Source organism: Ursus arctos, unplaced genomic scaffold, assembly GCF_023065955.2.
Source record: "Ursus arctos isolate Adak ecotype North America unplaced genomic scaffold, UrsArc2.0 scaffold_5, whole genome shotgun sequence".
Taxonomy (NCBI): domain Eukaryota; kingdom Metazoa; phylum Chordata; class Mammalia; order Carnivora; family Ursidae; genus Ursus; species Ursus arctos.
The window spans coordinates 61,315,367-61,334,203 of record NW_026623067.1 but is presented as its reverse complement, the minus strand read 5'-3'; the positions used below and the strand labels follow the sequence as shown (position 1 = coordinate 61,334,203).

The 18,837-nt window shown below is 40.0% G+C and overlaps 1 protein-coding gene across 7 annotated transcripts in view; it reads left to right on the top strand.

Annotated features, from left to right (window-relative positions):
* WDR41 (WD repeat domain 41) overlaps nt 1-18,837 on the top strand; it is a 50,374-nt gene that overhangs the window by 25,559 nt on the left and 5,978 nt on the right. For 4 of the 7 annotated variants that reach the window (XR_008957551.1, XR_003316193.4, XR_008957550.1 and 1 more), the window contains exons 7-12: nt 403-465; nt 5,283-5,393; nt 11,226-11,410; nt 14,515-14,636; nt 15,566-15,666; nt 16,439-16,572. Coding sequence is in view for 4 of the 7 variants with exons in the window: in XM_057307259.1 (XP_057163242.1) it covers nt 403-465; nt 5,283-5,393; nt 11,226-11,410; nt 14,515-14,636; nt 15,566-15,666; nt 16,439-16,572 (716 nt within the window). In the remaining 3 variants the exon portion in view is untranslated. Of the gene's footprint in view, nt 1-402; nt 466-5,282; nt 5,394-11,225; nt 11,411-14,514; nt 14,637-15,456; nt 15,546-15,565; nt 15,667-16,438; nt 16,573-18,837 lie in introns of all 7 variants that reach the window. The other 3 variants (XM_026498745.4, XM_026498746.4, XM_048220868.2) reach the window with 3 other exon arrangements.

Genomic DNA, 18,837 nt, shown 5'->3' with positions numbered 1-18,837 from the left:
AAGAAACCACCATTTTGCACCAAAGACGTCTCCAGAATTCTTTCTTGGTCATCGGCTCCAGACTCCACCCGAGTGAACCTAACCTCACCGATATCCCAAGACCACATCAATAATGGTGATTATCTTAAGGGATTCCTGGTAAAAAAGTTGACCACGTTGGTAAAAATGTTCAAAGAGCATGTCTTGCCCTTAGTAAGTCAGTGTCTTCTTTAGGTCTCACATAGTTTTCACAGAATCATTTTCCATGTGTAGGTAAGCATGGAAATGTGGTGTAGCAAACTGTCACCTTTGTTGTTACCACCCCTTTTATGGGAAATGACTGACATGAATCTGAGAATGTTTTTATTTTTGATGTCATCCTGGAAGAATATAATTTGACCTTTGTTTTATATATTTTTTAAGGGATCAGTGCTTTGATTGAGATACCTAAGAACTGTGTTGTGGCAGCAGTTGGCAAAGAACTGAGTGAGTAGGACTCTTTTGCTTTTATTTCTTTTTTAAAAAATTTAAAACTAGACTTGTATACACATTTTGGAAAGACACGTAAGTTTTTAATTTAAGGGACATCTGCCCCTGCCCCAGTGTTGGCCTCCTGCCGATTGTTGAACTGATGTGGAGACTGAGACATTCAAGCCACTAGCGGGTTTTTGTTCTGTGCTTGATCTAACTTAGCCAAATGGGGGCAGGATAACCCTACATGTCTGATGGTAGAGAAGGCTGTTTACATCCCGTAGTCCTCTCTGCTGCTGATCCATAGTCATACACTTAGCAGACATTTTAACCACATAAAGCAGCTATCAGCATTCTGGAAACTAAAAACTTGAGTTGGATGGTTGGAGGACAGTCTTCGTGGGAATTCGCTAAGGCAGCCACTATGGCGTTTTTGCCTCTGGAAGCTAGAGTGGGGCCCGTTTTCTTGGGAGGACTTTATATCGTTTCCTTCAGAGCAGAGGGAAGAGGGTAGCAAGAGGAACTTTGTAAATGTATTACTTGATTATAAACATGTATTTGAGGGCCACTTAACTGTTGACCGATGGCTCTTTTACTGCTGGGGAGCCCAGAGTGAAAAAAACCCTTTTGTTCCCACTGCCTTTTGAATGGAATTTGGGTGCTGAGAAGTGATAAAGTAAGCTTGCTGTTTGAAGGCTGCTTTTTTCTAAAAGAATTTTTCTTATGTGGGCATTTGATGTTGCTTGTGCTATTTTTTCCACAGACCAGACCTGAGACTTGCAAATGCCAGTACAACCTGAGCGAATTATTTATCATTTATTCAGTGCTGTTTGCAGCCTCCATTGCTTTGCAGCCAAGTTTGTCTTTCTTCAACTGACCTTTCACATGTAATCATGTCAGAGAACTAATTTTCTGGGCCCTGTGCATACCTTTCTTTCCATAGTTTAGAAAGATATGATAATTCTGTGTTTAGTTTTTTCTTCTCCTTGCAGAAATTTAGTTTTCCCATATTTTTGATGGAGCTGGAAACCTTGCCTAGCTTTTCCCTGCCTTTCTCCTCTTGGAGCCAGCCAGTCACTTTGAGTTTTGCTGATTTGCTACCTAACTCAGTGGTTCTCAGCTTTTACTGTGCGTTAAAATGACCTGGAGTGCTTGCTAAAAACACCAATTACTGGGTCATATCCCTAGAGTTTCTAATTCAGTAGGTTTGGAGTGGGGCCTGAGCTTCTGCATTTCTAACGGGTACTTTGGTGCTGCTGAGGTTGCTGGCTGGGGGCCATATTTTGAGGACTGCTAATTTTGAGCCTCTTCTTTCTGTCTCACTGCTGTTGCTCTGTTCAGGCTCTCATCTCTCCCCTCTTGCCTGTTCTTTTGTGCTAGTCTCCTAACCTACCTTCTTTCCTCTCCTCTACTGTAGTAGTTCTCCAGTGCCTTTTCCTCCTCTAGTTTAGGGCTTCTCAGAAACATTTTCCAGGAGGTGCCAGAGATGTTCTGTCTAAAAGGCTGGCTACTCCCCTGCTTAAAACCTTCATTGGCTTCTATTGCCTACAGCGGTCATTTCTACACTTTCAAATTTCTAGTAGTACAAGAGTTCGGCTTTTTGGAGATCAACAGAGAGTTGCCAGATTTGTATTTTGCTTAGTAAAAACATTAAAAACAAAACCAAAAAACTATCATTTACCACCCTCATTTTGTAAAATTATTTTTTAACAAAAAAGTGTGAAGAACATAATCTCAGCAAAGAATAGGACTTTAAATTGAAATATTTAGTTTCATACAAAACTTATGTGACCCTTTTTTCTCATTTTTGCCCTAGACGAATGAAATCTTTGCCCTAGAGGACCGGTGTGAGACACCAGTAAGATAAAGTCTAGACTTTTCAACATGTCAGATGGAACCCTTTGTCCTCTTCCTCCTGCCTCCTTTACTGTATCACATGTTCGTCAACACTGAATTGCCTGCGGTTCCTACCTGAGCTGTTTCTCACCTCTGTGCCTTCGCTTCTCCTGTCAGTCTGTATCAGGGCTTTTCCTCCTACTCATTGCCCGCTTTGATGTTGCTAATTCCTACTTACTTTTTAACAGCTCAGCTCCAATATGACTTTTTTTTTTGAAGATGAAGGCTTGCTTACCTAATAATCTCTGCTCTCAAAAGTTTCTGCTCTCAGAAGTTTTTCCTCTGTATTCTCATAATCCCGTATATGTCATTTCACTTACTACTTTATTTTTTATTTTAATTTTTTTTAGAGAGAGGTAAGGAGGGGCGGAGGGAGAGGGAGAGGGCTCAGTCTCACAGCCTTGAGATCATGACTTGAGCTGAAATGAAGAGTCGATTGAGCCACCAAGGCGCACTTTGCTTACTACTTAAAAAAAGACTTTTGGCAGCTGCCTGACTGGCTCAGTCAGAAGAGCGTATGACTCTTGATCTTGGGGTGTAGAGATTACTTAAATAAATAAATATTAAATAAATATTTTAAAAAATAAAAAAATACTTTTGTTTACTTTTTCGTTCTCTCCTTGCCCCTCCCCTTCAGAATGTGAGCTCCTTGACCACTAGAGATTTTTATTCATCTTTCTGTTAACAAATGAGAGATTTTTATTGAATGGATGACTAATTGAGTCAGTTCATTGACAGTAATAAAAACAACAGTAATGCCTCATTGGAAGTTAGAATATCATCTTAAAAAAGGGAAGGAATTAAAGTGGGTTTTATTCAGAAAATAAGTTGTAAAAAATATGTAATCTTAAAAATAAGGTTCTGCGTTTTGTTTTATCAGAAAATACAGTGCCATTTTTCCTTATATAAAAAGAAATTTCAGGGACATCTGGGTGACTCAGTTGGTTAAGCCTCCGACTCTTGATCTCAACTCAGGTCTTGATCTCAGCGTCATGAGTTCAAGCCCTGCGTTGGGCTCCACGCTGGGTATGGAGCCTACTTAAATAAATAAATAAGTAAAAAATAAAAATAAATTTCATTCTCATAGAGTATCTTTTCTATTTCCAAGACCCAGGTTGTGCCCATGTTCTTGGTTTTAGATGGTCCATACCAATTTCTCTTTTTCTGTGTGAGGGCATGCTCCTTTCAACAGGAAATATAATTTCTTTCTGTATTTTTTTTTTAAGATTTTATTTATTTATTGCGTGTGTGCACGAGGCGGGGGGTGGGGCGCAGAGGGGCAGGGAGAGGGAGAGAATCAAGCAGACTCCGCACTGAGTGCAGAGCCCAGTTCAGGGCTGGATCCCACGACCCTGAGATCATGACCTGAGCTGAAACCAAGAGGTGGATGCTTAACCGACTGAGCCACCCAGGCACCCCTCAATAGGTGATAACATTTCTGAGTGCACCGTGTGTTTCAGTGACTGAGGCTTTGCTAGCTAAGCAAGGCTGTCAGCTCAGAGACTTCATCTTGGTTTAGAAGACCAGGCTATTTTTTCTTAGCCATTTTTTAGAATCGACTATTGCTTGCCTTTTGTCCTTGGATCTAATTTATATTTGTTTTATTTCCTTGAAGTTATTACATAGGTGACCCTGTAACTACTTGTCTGTAGCAGCCATTATGGATTCACTGAACAGTTTCACATTATATTTAGTACTTGGTAGTTTGTAGAAACCTACTTGGTAGGTTTCCTTTTTTTGTCAGTATTTCAGGTTATTATTTGTGTAAGTTTGATTAAATAGTACATTGCCTGTTGTTCCGCAGTCCCAATCTCAAGGTGACTTAGTAGTCTTCCAACTACAAGTAGAATTTTTACACAACTTTGGTAGGTCTCAGGAGGCGTTCCCTTTGTATTTACTGAAAGTCCTCCTTTTGACAGCCATAGTTTGAATGTGAATGGTTGTCAGGATGAAATAACTTGGCTAGAGATTTGTCAGTTGGTAACATATTGTCCAGAGACAGAAAAGGAAATATGGTATGACCTGTTTTCCGGAGAGGAATGTGAGAAAGAAGAGAGATGTTAGTAATTAGCCACCACATGGAAAGGAAATGACTTCTGAGACCTTCCCACTTCTCAGGTATCAGTCATCGTGATCCGTGAGCATCCATAGCACGGGGTACAGTGGCTTATCTATAGTGCTTAATACATTGATCCTAAGCTTGTTTATGAGTCTCACTCCCGCTCTAGACTGTACTTCAGGGCAGTGACTGGGCCTTCCTCACATTTGATGTCTAAGTTGCTAGAACATAATAGATGTTTAGTAAATATTGATAGAATCATTCCCGTTGATTTGATTTTTGGGTTTTCTGTATTGATTAAAGTTAGGATTTATACAAGTGTAAATAAAAGTATTTGTTAAAGTTAGATAATGAATAAAGCAATGCACTGAACATCTATTATAGTCAAAAATATACTAAAGGAACACATTGAATATCTGACACACAAAAACTATAAGGCGTGTTCTCAATTTATAATTCAATAGTGTATGCCTAAGTATCAAGAAAAGTTAAATTATTAGCAGCTTAAAGTCTTCACTAAGGTGAAGTTAAACGTGAATTTGTTGCTTATTTTGTAGTGGTGCTTACTGACCTGAGAACATGAGTAGAGAAAACTGATGATGGAGATGATTCTAGGTTGTGGACTAGTCCACTGACCAAGGAGAGAGGGAGGCGGGATAGCCAGACTTGCCCTGAAGCCCTAGATAGGATGGAGACTTCTGCGTTTAGAAGAGTTTTAATAAAGGAAGAGTTGTAAAGACACACTCACTTGGGATTTTTGGAGATGGGTCTTTCAGTATTTTAGATCTTTCTCACTTAATGAAATGCTAGCTTTTTGAGCAGAAACAGAATTCTGTCTTCTTTGACCATGTGAATAAAATTCTATATTTTCATTTAGTAATTTTCCAGCTGGTAGCACCCACAGAAGAATCACTAGAATGGGATATTCTTGAAATTAAGCGCCTCCTTGATCACCAGGATCATATTCTCTCACTGGTTAACGTCAATGGTAAGCTGATTGTGTACAGGTTTATATTGTCAGATTTTGCACTTGTTAACAGAACCTGTCCTGAACTTCAGTCTTGTTTTGTTCTAGGGTTCTGTAATTACCATCATTAAAATAATGCTTGACACTAGTAGGGGTCAGCAGTCTAATATACTCTGAGGTTTAAACCAGTGGAACTGATCAAGTTTCATAGGTTGGTCGGTCTAAGGTGTAGACGTAAGAAGAATAGAGTGAGGCAGAGAAAAAAGATGACGGAGGGAGCATGAGTATCTCAGGTCCTGCATGGTAGCTGTGGGATGACTGTCATAGGCTAGAAATACTAACCCTTTACTACGCGTTTCAGCTTTTTTGGCAAATGTTTCTGTCTAGTTTTTCTTCTGTAAACCACACATTACAATATCCTATAGCAAGATATACACTTAGAGCAGAAGGAGCAGGATTCAAGCGCGTCGTAATCATGATTGAAGACTGCCAGAGAATACACCAAGATAAAGTAAAGGTCTGCAGAAGTTGGGTCATATCTCATGGTTATATGCTTTGACTTTCCAGACATCTTATTTGGAGTCACAATAATGTGAATCATTATCTCCTGTGAGCTGACTCTGTCATCAGATGGCAGGGTAGGATCACAAACCACCAGTCCTGGGATTTGTTGGCTCACTTTCAAATAAAGTGATACCTTGTATCATCAGACCTCCGCGGGGGGGTCTGTATTCCAAAGTCACGTGAGAGGAGTCCTGGGTGGCTTTAGTTTGATGGTAGTCTGAAGGAAACCCTAAGAGAATTGTGAGGATGCTGTGAATGTGATGTAGTGGGAGGACTGGACTGCACTCCTTGACCCGAGACCTGGGTTGGCTCTTTTTTGAGCAATACTTTGCATAACCATGAAGGAAAAGGAAAGAGGGGTACAGACAGCACCAAATGTAGTCTCCATTTTTATGCCATTGAATCACATTTTCAGATACGTGTGTGAGAATGTCCTTTCCAGCTCCATAGTTCTCTTCCCTAATAGCCATCTTCTTAGACAACCCAGCTGCAAGTCTTTCTAAAGACCACATTGTGGTGATAGAATTGTGTTTGGAGCACCCTTTTATTTTTCTCTGGGGTCTCTTATTTTCTCTAGCCATGGATGGCAGCACAAAAGACAAGCTCTTATTTGGGAGACCCTCTGACACCAAGCCCTTAACTCCAAGAAGCTGCTAAGCAAACCACAACAGTGTCCTGGCCCCTTACGCTGGTCAGGCCTAGTTGTTCTGTTTTAGTGATGAAGCATTGGTACCATTGATCCAGCATGGTTCCTTTAACGGAGGTGATGGGATGTTACGTAAGAGGCCTTGACCTCATGGCATTTCTCATGCTGAGTGATACATAAAGAAGCTTGTAAGAGTTTAACCAAGAAAGTGTTCTTCAAGTATTTCTTTGCTAACTTCTTAAGGGAAGAAAAATGGAAATCTAAAGCAGAAAAATTGGTAATGAAAATGACAGGGAACCTCTAGTACTTTTTATTTTATTAACTCCCTGACTGTAAAATTACACTACATAATAAGCCAGAAGCATATTGAGGAATCATATATGGACAAAGAGTCTGTTAGAATTTGAAAATGGGGGCGCCTGGGTGGCACAGCGGTTAAGCGTCTGCCTTCGGCTCAGGGTGTGATCCTGGCGTTATGGGATCGAGCCCCACATCAGGCTCTTCCGCTATGAGCCTGCTTCTTCCTCTTCCACTCCCCCTGCTTGTGTTCCCTCTCTCGCTGGCTGCCTCTATCTCTGTCGAATAAATAAATAAAATCTTTAAAAAAAAAAAAAAAGAATTTGAAAATGATATTGTGATAGTCTTATTTTGTACGTAGGCATGTTTGCTATACTGCAGATTTCAGTGATCCTGAAATGATTCTGTTGTACAATTCCCGGCTCCAGTCTCAGCCCTGTATCTTCTCCCCACAATTACCAGTGGACGATGTGGCTAGTTACTGGGTTTGCACTTCACAGGGGAAGTACATTTTCATTGAGGCGGCCCCAGGCAACCTTAGGATGGTAGGACAGGATTCCCACAAATGTGGGTAATGAGTAACAGGTTTGCCAAAGATACCTGAATGCCTGAGCAGAAGGTTTTCTAACACAGACGTACAAGATAACCTTGTTTATGTCTTCCAGCACAAGGCTCTGGCGCTTCTTCATTTTATTCCTTTTCTTGTTTTGACAGCATGATATGGTAGTCACAAATTATTAGTACTTGGAGGGAAGGATAGGTACAAGAATAAGATTTCACACTAAGTGACTTTTGATACTTATAGTGGATGAAAATCCATCCATATATAGCATTGAGGTTGTTTTGTGTGAAACATTTTGACCTGTTTGTATATATTATACAGTGATAAATTACACTGACTTAGCTGAATGCCAGTATTTTTTTCTAAGTGAAAAATTCCAACTGGGCACAAATACTTTGTTTCTAACGCATAGATGAATGACAGACAGTTGGGAGGATTAAGGCAGAGCAGGCAGCTGTGTGCTGTCAGGTTAGCTGTTATGACACATGCAGAGTCAGTGTCAAGAATCTTCACTACTGAACTTCTCTGGTTCTTTTTTAGTTGGAATGAAATTGGAAAGAGGAGGGAGAGGAATGGAAAAGAAGGTCATGGAAAGAGTAGTATCACCTTAACTGTCCCACTATTAAAATTAGAAACTTGTTTCTCTGCACAGATGAGAAGTGAACTTGTTTTTTCACATAGCGAATTCTGTAGTCTGTTAATAAACTATAGAAGTTGGACTTTGAACCAAGACAAAATAATGTTTACATGTATGATTGTTGGTAATTTTTTATTTCTGAGAGAGTGTTCATCTGGTTATTAGATATTTATGTCATGGTTCATTTGATAAATGGAATAATCAAATCATAATTAACTCATCTTTGTATTCTTAAATTACAAATAACTGGATATCTAATACCATTATTATGGAATAATACTGGGGGCTCAAAGTAATCCTAGGGACTCAAAGATAACATTTGATGTCTTCTTAAAACGGCTGTACATTTATTATTGGATTTTTACAATCATCCTCATTTAATGCATGAGAAATCCAAGATAGAAGTTAAATAATTTTCTGAGGACCAGGTAGCTAGTAATAGAGCCATAATTAGAACTTAGGTTTTTAGACTCACATTGTATTATTCTGTTCTACCTTACCAAAAATATGTAAGGATTAAAACAAGTTAATTTCTTTAAGATAATTTTTAGTGTCATCAGTTATCCCTTTTCTATTAAATATATAATTTATAAGGTTTCTTAGTTGGCTCACTTAAAGTTATAAAAACTTGTTATTACACAAGTAATACATAGTCGTAGTAGAGAAATGAGAAAATAGTGAGAAACATGAAGAATGTAAAAATGAAAATTGTCCCACACTGCAGATGTAAGCACTGGTCATCCATATCCTTGTAGGCATTTTGCTGAGCATATGTATATGTATACACATATGGCTTATGGTTTTATAATAGTATGTCCTGAGTGTATTTCTTTTTTTTTTTTTTTAAAGATTTTATTTATTTATTTGACAGAGATAGAGACAGCCAGCGAGAGAGGGAACACAAGCAGGGGGAGTGGGAGAGGAAGGAGCAGGCTCATAGTGGAGGAGCCCGATGTGGGGCTCGATCCCAGAACGCCGGGATCACGCCCTGAGCCGAAGGCAGATGCTTAACCGCTGTGCCACCCAGGCGCCCCCTGAGTGTATTTCTAAAGCAATAGAAACATACTTTTACAACTTAATTTTTAATAATAGCATTACTGTTTTATTTTGTAGAGGTCTTATTTACTCAGACCCCAACTGGATGTTTAGATTATCTTCACATTTTTAATATTATGTATAATAACCTTGTTTTACATATATCTTTTATCTGCTTTCCTCAGGATAAATTCCTAGGAGTGGAATTGTTGGATCAATGGGTTTACATTTTTTTTAAAGGTTTTGATGCATATCAACAAACTTGAAAGGATTGTGGTAGTTTGTACTAGGACATTAGTAGGACCAAAGTATGTTGATTTCCTGTGCTGTTGCCAGCATTGTGTATTTTCCTGTTTTTTTTAAATCTTTCCCAGTTTTAAAGTCAGTAAGTAGTATCTTACTGCTTTTAGATTTCTTTGATTATTAAGGAAATTGAACATCTTTTCACATGATTACTGACCATTTATATTTTTTGTTTTGCCTGTTCAGGTCTTTTGCCCATTTTCTCTCCTGGAGTATTTATCTTATTTCTAGTGGTTTCTAGGAGTTCCTTATGTATCAAGTATAATAAACCCATTTTGACACCTGAGTTGCAAATGTTTCCCAGCCTTTTGTCATTTAAATGTAATTTTTTGCTAAGCAGATATTTACACATGTATCTTTCCCCACCCTGCTTCCTTTATAGCTTATTTTAGCACTCCACATTTATAAAAGCGTTTACCTTTATTTTTTTCATCCTTTAAGCACTTTTTAAAAAGGATTTTATTTATTTTAGAGAGAGGGAGCGAGCTTGCCTTCAAATGGGGGGGGCGGGGGGGGGAAGGAGGGAGGGAGAGGGAGAGAGAATCTCAAGCAGACTCAGCTCACAACCGTGAGACCATGATCTGAGTTGAAACCAAGAGTCAAATGCTTAACCGAGAGAGCCACCCTGGCGCCCCTCCTTTAAACACCTTTAATGTTCTAATATATTTGAAACTTACTTTGGCATATGTAAAATAATAGAAAAAATATATTGGTCTTTGCTCCCAGTTCCTGGCACAGAGCTCCTAAACCCCTGTAATTTCCTAAGTGATAAGAGCACAAGGAGCAAATTTTGTGCTAATATTTGGTCTGATATTTCCTGACATAAGAGCTCCTAAATCTCTTGGGATTTTCCGGGTGTCTTGTTGTAATGAGACCATTGTTTCTTAGTGGGCTTCTGGATGGGAGCTGGTCACCAGAAAGACCAAATGGTGATTAAAAACTTGGAATTTTTAGCTCCACCCCTCATTGTCCAGAGAGGGGCTGGAAATGGAGTTAATAATTGATCGTGCCTACATGATGAAGCCTCCATAAAGTCCCAGTGCTGGGGGGTGGGGGTGCTGGGAGAGTGGCACACTTGGAGAGGACACGGAAGCTCCACAGCCCTCCAGCCCTTCCCACACACCTTGTCCTCCACATCTCCTCCGTCTGGATGCTCCTCTCTGTCCTTTATCATAGCCTTTTGTAATAAGCTGGTGGAACCGTTTTCCTCAGGTCTGGGAGCTGCTCTAGTAAATTAATTGAACCTGAGGGGGAGCTGTGAGAACCTCTGACTTACGGCTGATTGGTCAGAAGCACAGGGAACAACCTGGACTTGCAGTTGGCATCTGATGCTACCTGTAGGCAGAGTGTCAGAATGAGTTAAATTGTAGGACACTCAGCCGGTGTTGCAGAATTGCTTGGTGGGTAAACGCCCACACACATCTGGTGTTACAAGTGTCGTGAGTATGGTAGTAGTGTGACAGGAAAAGAGAGACACAGGAGAAGGGTCCATTTTCTAAACGGTATATGATCCAAGGTAAGGTTCTTTTATTTCTCTTCTCTAGTTAGTTAACTAAATAATCCAGTGTGAGGCATTTCTTTCCTCACTGAATTGAACTGCTATTATCACATACTAAATAACCAAGTAGACTTGAGTCTCTCTCTGTCTCGATGTTCCGATATAGGCAGCTTTCTGTTTGGCTTGTCTAGGTACCTCACTATTCTAAATATTGTTGTTTTATAGAGCGTTACGACTAGGCAGTCCATTCCTTTTTTACCTTTAGCCTACATAAAATGAAAACTGATGAGACGAATATGAACTCTGCCTAGATGTGAGTTTCGTAACTGGCTCCCATGTTGGAGAAATGATCATCTGGGATATCCTGGACTGGACTGTGCAGGCCTGTGAATGCAACTTCTGGGACCCATCTCCACAGCTGGACACCCAGCAAGAAATAAAACTCTGCCAAAAACCAAATGACATTTCTATTCATCATTTCACATGGGATGAAGAGGTAAAAAAAAAATAATAATAATAATAATGAGAAAATACCTGTAAACTTGGCTTTTTTAGTAAACCCAGTTTCTATTTTTTTTTAAACTTAATCTCTTGGATATAGAAAGGTATCATTCCCCACGTTCAGGTTGTGCTTTAAAAAAAAAGGGTCTGTTTCTTGGTTTGTCTTTCTCTGACTGAATTATTTTGCTTAGTATTATATACTCTAGTTCCATCCATGTTGTTGCAGATAACAAAATTTCATTCTTTTTTATGGCTGAATAATATTACATTATATATCAGGTTGTGCTTTAAAGTGTCCTGATATTTTTCAAAGATTGCGTAACTTGCATTAAAAAAGCATTTTAATCTTAGCTCCTCTCTGTGAGGCAAGGAAGTGATTAAATAGTCCATAGATTTAAGAACACTGTTGAAATTTTTGGTTGGATTAAATAATCCCATAGGATTTGAGGATAGGGCTTAAAATGGGCTTTGAGAACCACTTTGGGAAAGGATCCTTTTGACATGCTTGTGCATTTCCTGCAGAGGTAAAGGAAATTAAAAATTTTAGGAATGTTTTTCTCTTAGTGTACTAGCATCCTGGGGCAAGATGATTATGTGAGAATTACTAAATTCATTCCTTTAGACCTTGGTGGTGATGCTGTTGAAACACTTTACATCTTTTTTACAGTGAGAGATTGGTACCAACGGATTATTGAATGTTGGCTCTGATCTGTACATTTCTTCTTTTGCCCTCACTGGCTTAGAAAATGTGTGCAAAGAGGGCTTACTTTTCTAAATGTAATCACAAGACATATATTTAAGAGTTGTGACCCTTGAGTTACAAAAGGGGGAGGCTTTTTTTTTTCCACTTTATTTTGTGCCTTTCTATACTGTTTACCTTTTGTAATCATATGCATGTTTTTTTTTAAGTTTATTTATTTACATAATCTCAACACCCAGTGTGGGGCTTGAACTCACAACCCCCCCCCCCCCCAGATCAAGAGTCACATGCTTCTCCACCTGAGTCAGGCAGGCAGCTCTGCATGTTGTCATTTTTATTTTAAAAACTCATTGATAGTGTTCTGGATGGGGAGAGCATGGTCCATTTTTTGTTTTCTTTGCACCTCTCTTATTGGAAAACAAAAGCAAAACAATACTAATATGCCCAAAGATTTTTTTTTTTTAAGATTTATTTATTTAGATAGAGCAAGCTTGGGGAGGGGAGGAGCAGAGGGAGAGAGAGCATCCTGAAACAGACTCCTTGCCGAGTGGGGAGCCCAATGTGGGCCCAATCCCAGGACGCTGAAATCATGACGTGAGCTGAAAACTAGAGTCAGCTGCCTAACCAACTGAGCCACCCAGGCATCTCCAAAAATTGTTTTTTCAAATCCACACTTTATTTTGGAAAAAAAAAAATATGTATGATAAGCACGGAAACTACATTTCTAAGAGTTGTGGCCCTAAAAATTATGTATATTTTTTTCATTTGATAGCTCTTCTGTTTGTAAAAATTAATGTTTAAGGTGTTTTCATTTTGTATTTTTAATCTCAAAAATTCTGATTAATGCTTATTAACTGCTATAAATTCTTAATAAAGCATTACTCAGTTTTCCCTAGTATTTCTTCTTTCTGGGAGGTTTGTTTTTTCTACAGGGAGCCTTTTTTTTTTTTTTTTTTTTTAAGATTTTATTTACTTGAGAGAAGAGTAAGCATGAGCTGAGGGGAGGAACAGAGGGAGAGGGAGAAGCAGACTTCCCGCTGAGCAGGGATGTGGGGCTCCATCCCAGGACCCTGGGATCATGACCTGAGCCAAAGGCAGCCGCTTAACCGACTGAGCCACCCAGGTGCCCAAAGGGGCCATCGGTTATTGATGATAGGTGATTGATGCCGTGAATCTGTTGAGTAATAGCTGCCCAAGAGCTCATTAACTCTCTAGTTGTGTTTATAATTTTCTTTGTGACCTTTGGTAAATCATTTAAACTCTACACAGATTTCTTGGTTTGTACAAGTTTTGGGGTTTCCTTTGCATTTGTATTGCTACTTATAGGGCTCTAGACTTTAGCAAGTTGGCCAGGTTTCATCAGTGTCCCTGACACTGGTCCTCAGTTCGTCTTGCTAAATGCAGAGTACCAATCCCTAGGGTCAAGGGGATCATTCCAGATTGAGACTCTGATAAGCCTTAGGGGCATGCTTTGGCCCAAATACTATAGGTCTGAGTTGGGTTTGTAGCCTTTGAGGCTGCATGAGAAGATTTTTTGGGTATAAAACAGAGAGGCAATGTAGAAATTTTTGAAAGGGCTGCCTTACTGGGGTACCTATTGCATAAGAGAATGATTCTTAGGAATGCAAAATAATTTCAGAAGCTAGGTGGTGTGGTGTAAGGCAGGAGCGAGGGACTGGAGTAACTAACCTTGATTCTAGTATCTGCTCTGTGTCTTAACTTTCTCTGTGACTTCAATCTTCTTTTAAAATTTTAACTTCCTTATCTGGAAAATGGCAATAGTACTTGCTTTCCCTACCTTAATGAGATGTTGTGGGGTTGTAATAAGATAAATATTGGTGAAAGTACCTTCAAAAGGTTAAAGTTGTTTTAGTAAAAAGGTACTTCTAATAATACACTTGGAAAATGTTTTTGCAGATCCTTCAGAGGATCCTAAGATGATAGTTCCCCTATAGCATATGCTTGTTGTGTCCTTGCATGCTTGACGGTGTGGAGTGCAGGTAATTTTGCTCACATTGTCCAGGCAGAAGAAACTGAGTCGTTTCCCAAGGATAGAGTGTTATGTGAATGAAAACCTAGCTTCCGCTGTAGGGCCCGTCTGCCAGCCGTGGTTGCTAGATATAGTTGTCTAGCTGTCATATTTCAGTGAGGCAAGAGGGTGGTGCTGAGGGGCGTAATATGCAGAACTTCCTCTGGGGTAGTGGTTGTGTCTTTCTACATTTTAAATGCTCTGCGCTTTCCTTTGTACTTCAGGGGGCAGGACGGTAGTTAGGACTAAAAGCTAGGGATAGGGAAGGTAACAGTGGCTTTCTGATGTTACAGCCGGGCTGGAAGTCTGTTATACTGTGTAGTGGTAAGTACTAATTTTATGCCCATTTCTGAACTTTTCTCCCAACCAGAACGTATTTGCTGCAGTCGGAAGGGGTTTATACGTATATAACCTTCAAATGAAGCGGGTGATTGCTTGCCAGAAAAGCGCCCATGACTCTAATGTCCTGCATATTGCCAAACTTCCAAACAGGTATGAGTTCCCATCTGTTCTGTGACAAATGAAGAAACTCACATTTCCCTGCACCACCAGTGTAGTTTCTCAAGTGGCAAAGTTATCTGGCTCCCTGGTTTGCCATGGTAGGTTTTTTGGGAAATGGAGACTACCCACGGCTGTCTCTAATGGAAGAGACGTATTGTGGCAATACGTTACAACGTTTACAGGGAGCAGGGCTCAAATTAATTACATTGAATTTTATTATAGGAAGAGATAATGTTAAAATTTGATATTTATTTAAAAAGATAAAGACTTTTGGGCACTGTGTGCTCATTTTTCTTTTTATATTTTCCATAAACTCATCTCTTTGTTGTGGTAGTTGATGTCCAGGAAGAAATGGTCATCTCCTTGTGTAAGGCTGCTGAGCAAGGGCTTTCCTGTCAGGATCAACTGCCTGCTGAGTTTCTGGGGATGAAATTACAGGAAGGGAATACTGTTTTCTATGCAGGATACTTTTAGCGTGAGCCACCCTGAGAAGAGATATAGTGAGAGGAGGGAAGGGGGGACGGGTCAGGATATTGTGAAAGTGTAATTCATGCTGTTTTCCTAAATGGGTTTTATAAAATGGGATGAAGTATTTATCACATTTGAGCCAGTTTAACAGTATAACGGGTGCCCTTCCCGAGGACTGCTTTTACTTTGCATTGTAAAGCCACGTTAAACTGTGACTTTTATCTGCTCCTGCCCAGAGCTGAAGAGAAGCGGTTGAGGGCTCCACTGGTTTCTTTCACTGCAAATTTAGCATTGGCCCTCCATGGTGCACTCTCTTTTTATCGCTGATTTTCTCTTCTGACAGGCAGTTAATCTCATGCTCAGAAGATGGCAGTGTACGCATTTGGGAGTTAAGAGAAAAACAGCAGCTTGCCGCTGAACCTGTACCAACAGGTATGTGTCTTTTCTCACAGGAAAGGCAGAAGGTCGGCAGTTACGTGCAGCCACAAGAATCATGTCCAGTATGCTCCAAATAGGCACGTGTACACGAAGCCTCTGCGAATTGGGATCTCAGGTTCATATCTTAGTATTGCTCTACTATAGAACTGCCTGTTTTTTTCACTTCAAGTCAACTCGTGTTTTATTGTTTTAGGGGAAACTCTTTTCTGGTAATCTGAACAAATGGCCCATTGAAGTAATTATTCATTTTATATTGTCTGTCATAATGCTTGATACACAAAGAGGGTTTGTACCATCAGACATCAAGTTACAGTGTTCTTTCAGCCTTGAAGCATTAATATTGAACTCAGTTTACGGAAAAAAACACTTTTGTGTTTATATCCTAATCTCATGATCTCTTGACCTGCAGGTGTTTGGTTTGAAAAACAAAATCCTGGTTCATTAGCAGCCTTTGCGTAAGCAGTCAGATGCTGGTACCTCTGGAGTTTGTTCCGGTTCTGTGAACTGCTAGGATATTGTTTCTGGATACACATGTTACTTTTCCTGTACCCTTTTTTGGTCTGTGTTGTGACTTTTGGGGCGGGGGGACACTGAGATTCAGGCCTTTTACTGCTCTCCTCTTTCATTCCCAGTGCCTTTTTGTTGTGTTAATACACCCTCACCAGTGGGTGAGTAGGGGCAGTGAAAGAGACAAGCAGCAAACCTGGTGGTTAAAATGAAGTAACAGATGTACAAAAACCCTAGCTTAGTGCTTCATACCACCCCTTAGCCCTTGACTAAAATAAACACAGAACATCTTTGTATTTAAGTTTTCTGTTTTTCTGATCTTATATTCTCAGTAAGGAGCACAGTAATTTTGGAAATGACCAAAATGATTGTTTTTCTAGGTTTTTTTAACATGTGGGGATTTGGAAGAGTGAACAAACAAGCCAGCCAACCTGTTAAAAAGCAACAAGAAAATGCCCCTCCATGTTCATTGGAGCTTATTGGAGATTTGATTGGACACTCCTCATCCGTGGAGGTATTATTTTTAATAGGCATATAACGGTTTAGGGCAATCCTGCGTTTGCATCTTAGCGCTCTTCATTCGTTGGTATCGTAGAGACCTATAGGTTTTTGTTTTTTTCCCTGTATGTTTTTGCTGAATCTAAACGTGCATAGGTTATAGTATGTGCGGTTAAGATCTCCCTTTACAGAGACACGATGTGAAGAAGCAAGGAATGTGTTGCTTCTAAAAATGGGCTCAGTCACCATTATTTATGAGATGGAGACAGCCAAGAATCGGGCGAGGTGAATCATGTTGAGTACCTACCAGTAGTAGAGGGTGCGTGGGGGGTTGGGTTATCTATGTAGAGTTAAAGCCTCGCAGAATCGAATTCCAGGGACCTTTGTCACACTTGTGAACAGAGCACTGGTTTTACCTCCTTTTGAAGGATATTTTGTTAGCTTTCCTAAGACTTAGGGTCTTGGTTATTGTGCATATATGAAGATATTAGTTGAGAATTGTAAGATGTATACAGTTCTCACTTGCGGAAATCTAGATACATTAATATTTGCTATATGCACTATGGCCTATAATGAAAGGAATATGATCAATCAAGACAAAGAGGTGATTGGGACTGGTAATAGTATAAGCAGAGCCCTAAGTAATGAATTTCTTAAATTGTTCTTCCCTGTTTCACAGCCAGGGAGGAGCACGTTACTTTTCATGCGAATGTGCATCTATGCTTAGGGGTAGCAGCCCCGCACTCCTCAGTCATTTCCTCTGTTTTAGGCAGTATACTAGACACTGGAGTTTACCAAGAAACATGTAATATAATCCTTGCCCTCCTGCATCTTATAGAGAGGAAGGATACGGCCCAAAGAAGTTGTTAACCTGAGTGGCTAAGGACAGGCCCAGAGGATTGTAGACCGAGAGTGCTCAGGAATTAGAAGGTTGGGGAGGATTAGATAGCCTTGTGACCCTAAGTTCCTAATGTTGGGTCTTGTTTATCTTTGCTTTCCTCTAACACGTAGCCCAGTTGTTTGCTTTTGTGGCTGTGGTGTAGTTTGGGGCTGTGGACAGAATGTGGTAGAAGTGCGAAGATTGTACGTGCGTAGTGGCTGGAGCAGCGGTTGTCTGTGCACAGACACTAGTAGGAGATAAAGCCTGGTTTTGCATCAGATTATGAATGTGCTTGCATGTAAGGCTGGGGAATTTCGGTTTTTTAAATAGTAGGTACCCAGTGAAGGTTTTTAAATGATGGGGTAGGGGCACCTGGGTGGCTCAGTCTGTTAAGCATCTGACTTCAGCTCAGGTCATGATCTCAGGGTCCTGGGATCGAGTCCCACATCAGGCTCCTTGCTCAGCAGGGAGTCTGCTTCTCCCTCTCAAGTAAATTAATAAAATCTTAAAAAAAAAAAAAAAATAAAGGGTGGGGGTAACCTTCAAAGTGGCATATTTGCCATAAGGTAAGCCTGAGGAATTTTCCTGAAAGTGTTGACATTGAAGCTTTTCTTTTTAAGTATCTCTGGCTTCTTTGAGAAAAATCCTGGCTCCCTTTTAGATGCTACCTCCTGAATTTCCTCATTCCTTTTATGTTTTTACCCTTACTCTGTAGCCAGCCTTGTTACCTGTATTTTTCTCCCCTCTTTCCCCCTTTTCCCTTACAGATCATCAGCCGAGGCCTTATCCTGCTTTGTTCAAAACTGTTACTTCAGAGAAAACGCCCATTCTGTTCTTTGATATTGTATTTCTCTCCTTCGTTTCACTCTTGCTCTGCTGCCCTCTTACAACACTTTATTCTTCTCTTCCAGCCTCTTTCTTCACCAGGCAGGACCTTCCCTTCCCTCCCACCAGGGAGGAAGTTTTAGGTTTTTGAAGCTTAGGTGACTATTTCAGTGGTTACTGATCTAGGTCCTCTCTTTCGGTGACAAATCATAGTGTGAACTGCAGTTTTTAGTACCTGGTTACGTAGTCTTCGTTTCAACTACGATATGGTTTTCACAGCTGACCTAGAACCTTCTTCATGGCAGGGACCAGAGCATATATAGATGGGGATTCTGTAAATGCTTACGGATTAGAGAGCTCAAGCCAGTGTTTATCTTGCAGAATTTGGAATTTAGTCATTTACTGGTAGCCATTTGTCCATAAATAATGAGGGAGGTATAAACGATCAAGTGCTGGCAGGACTTCTGACCTACCCTTAAAGCGAATGCCTGAAGAACTCTAGTCAAACTGAGAAGATGCTGTAGGAATTCATGTGCTTCACGAAAATAGATGTTATAGTTCTGATTATTAAAACAG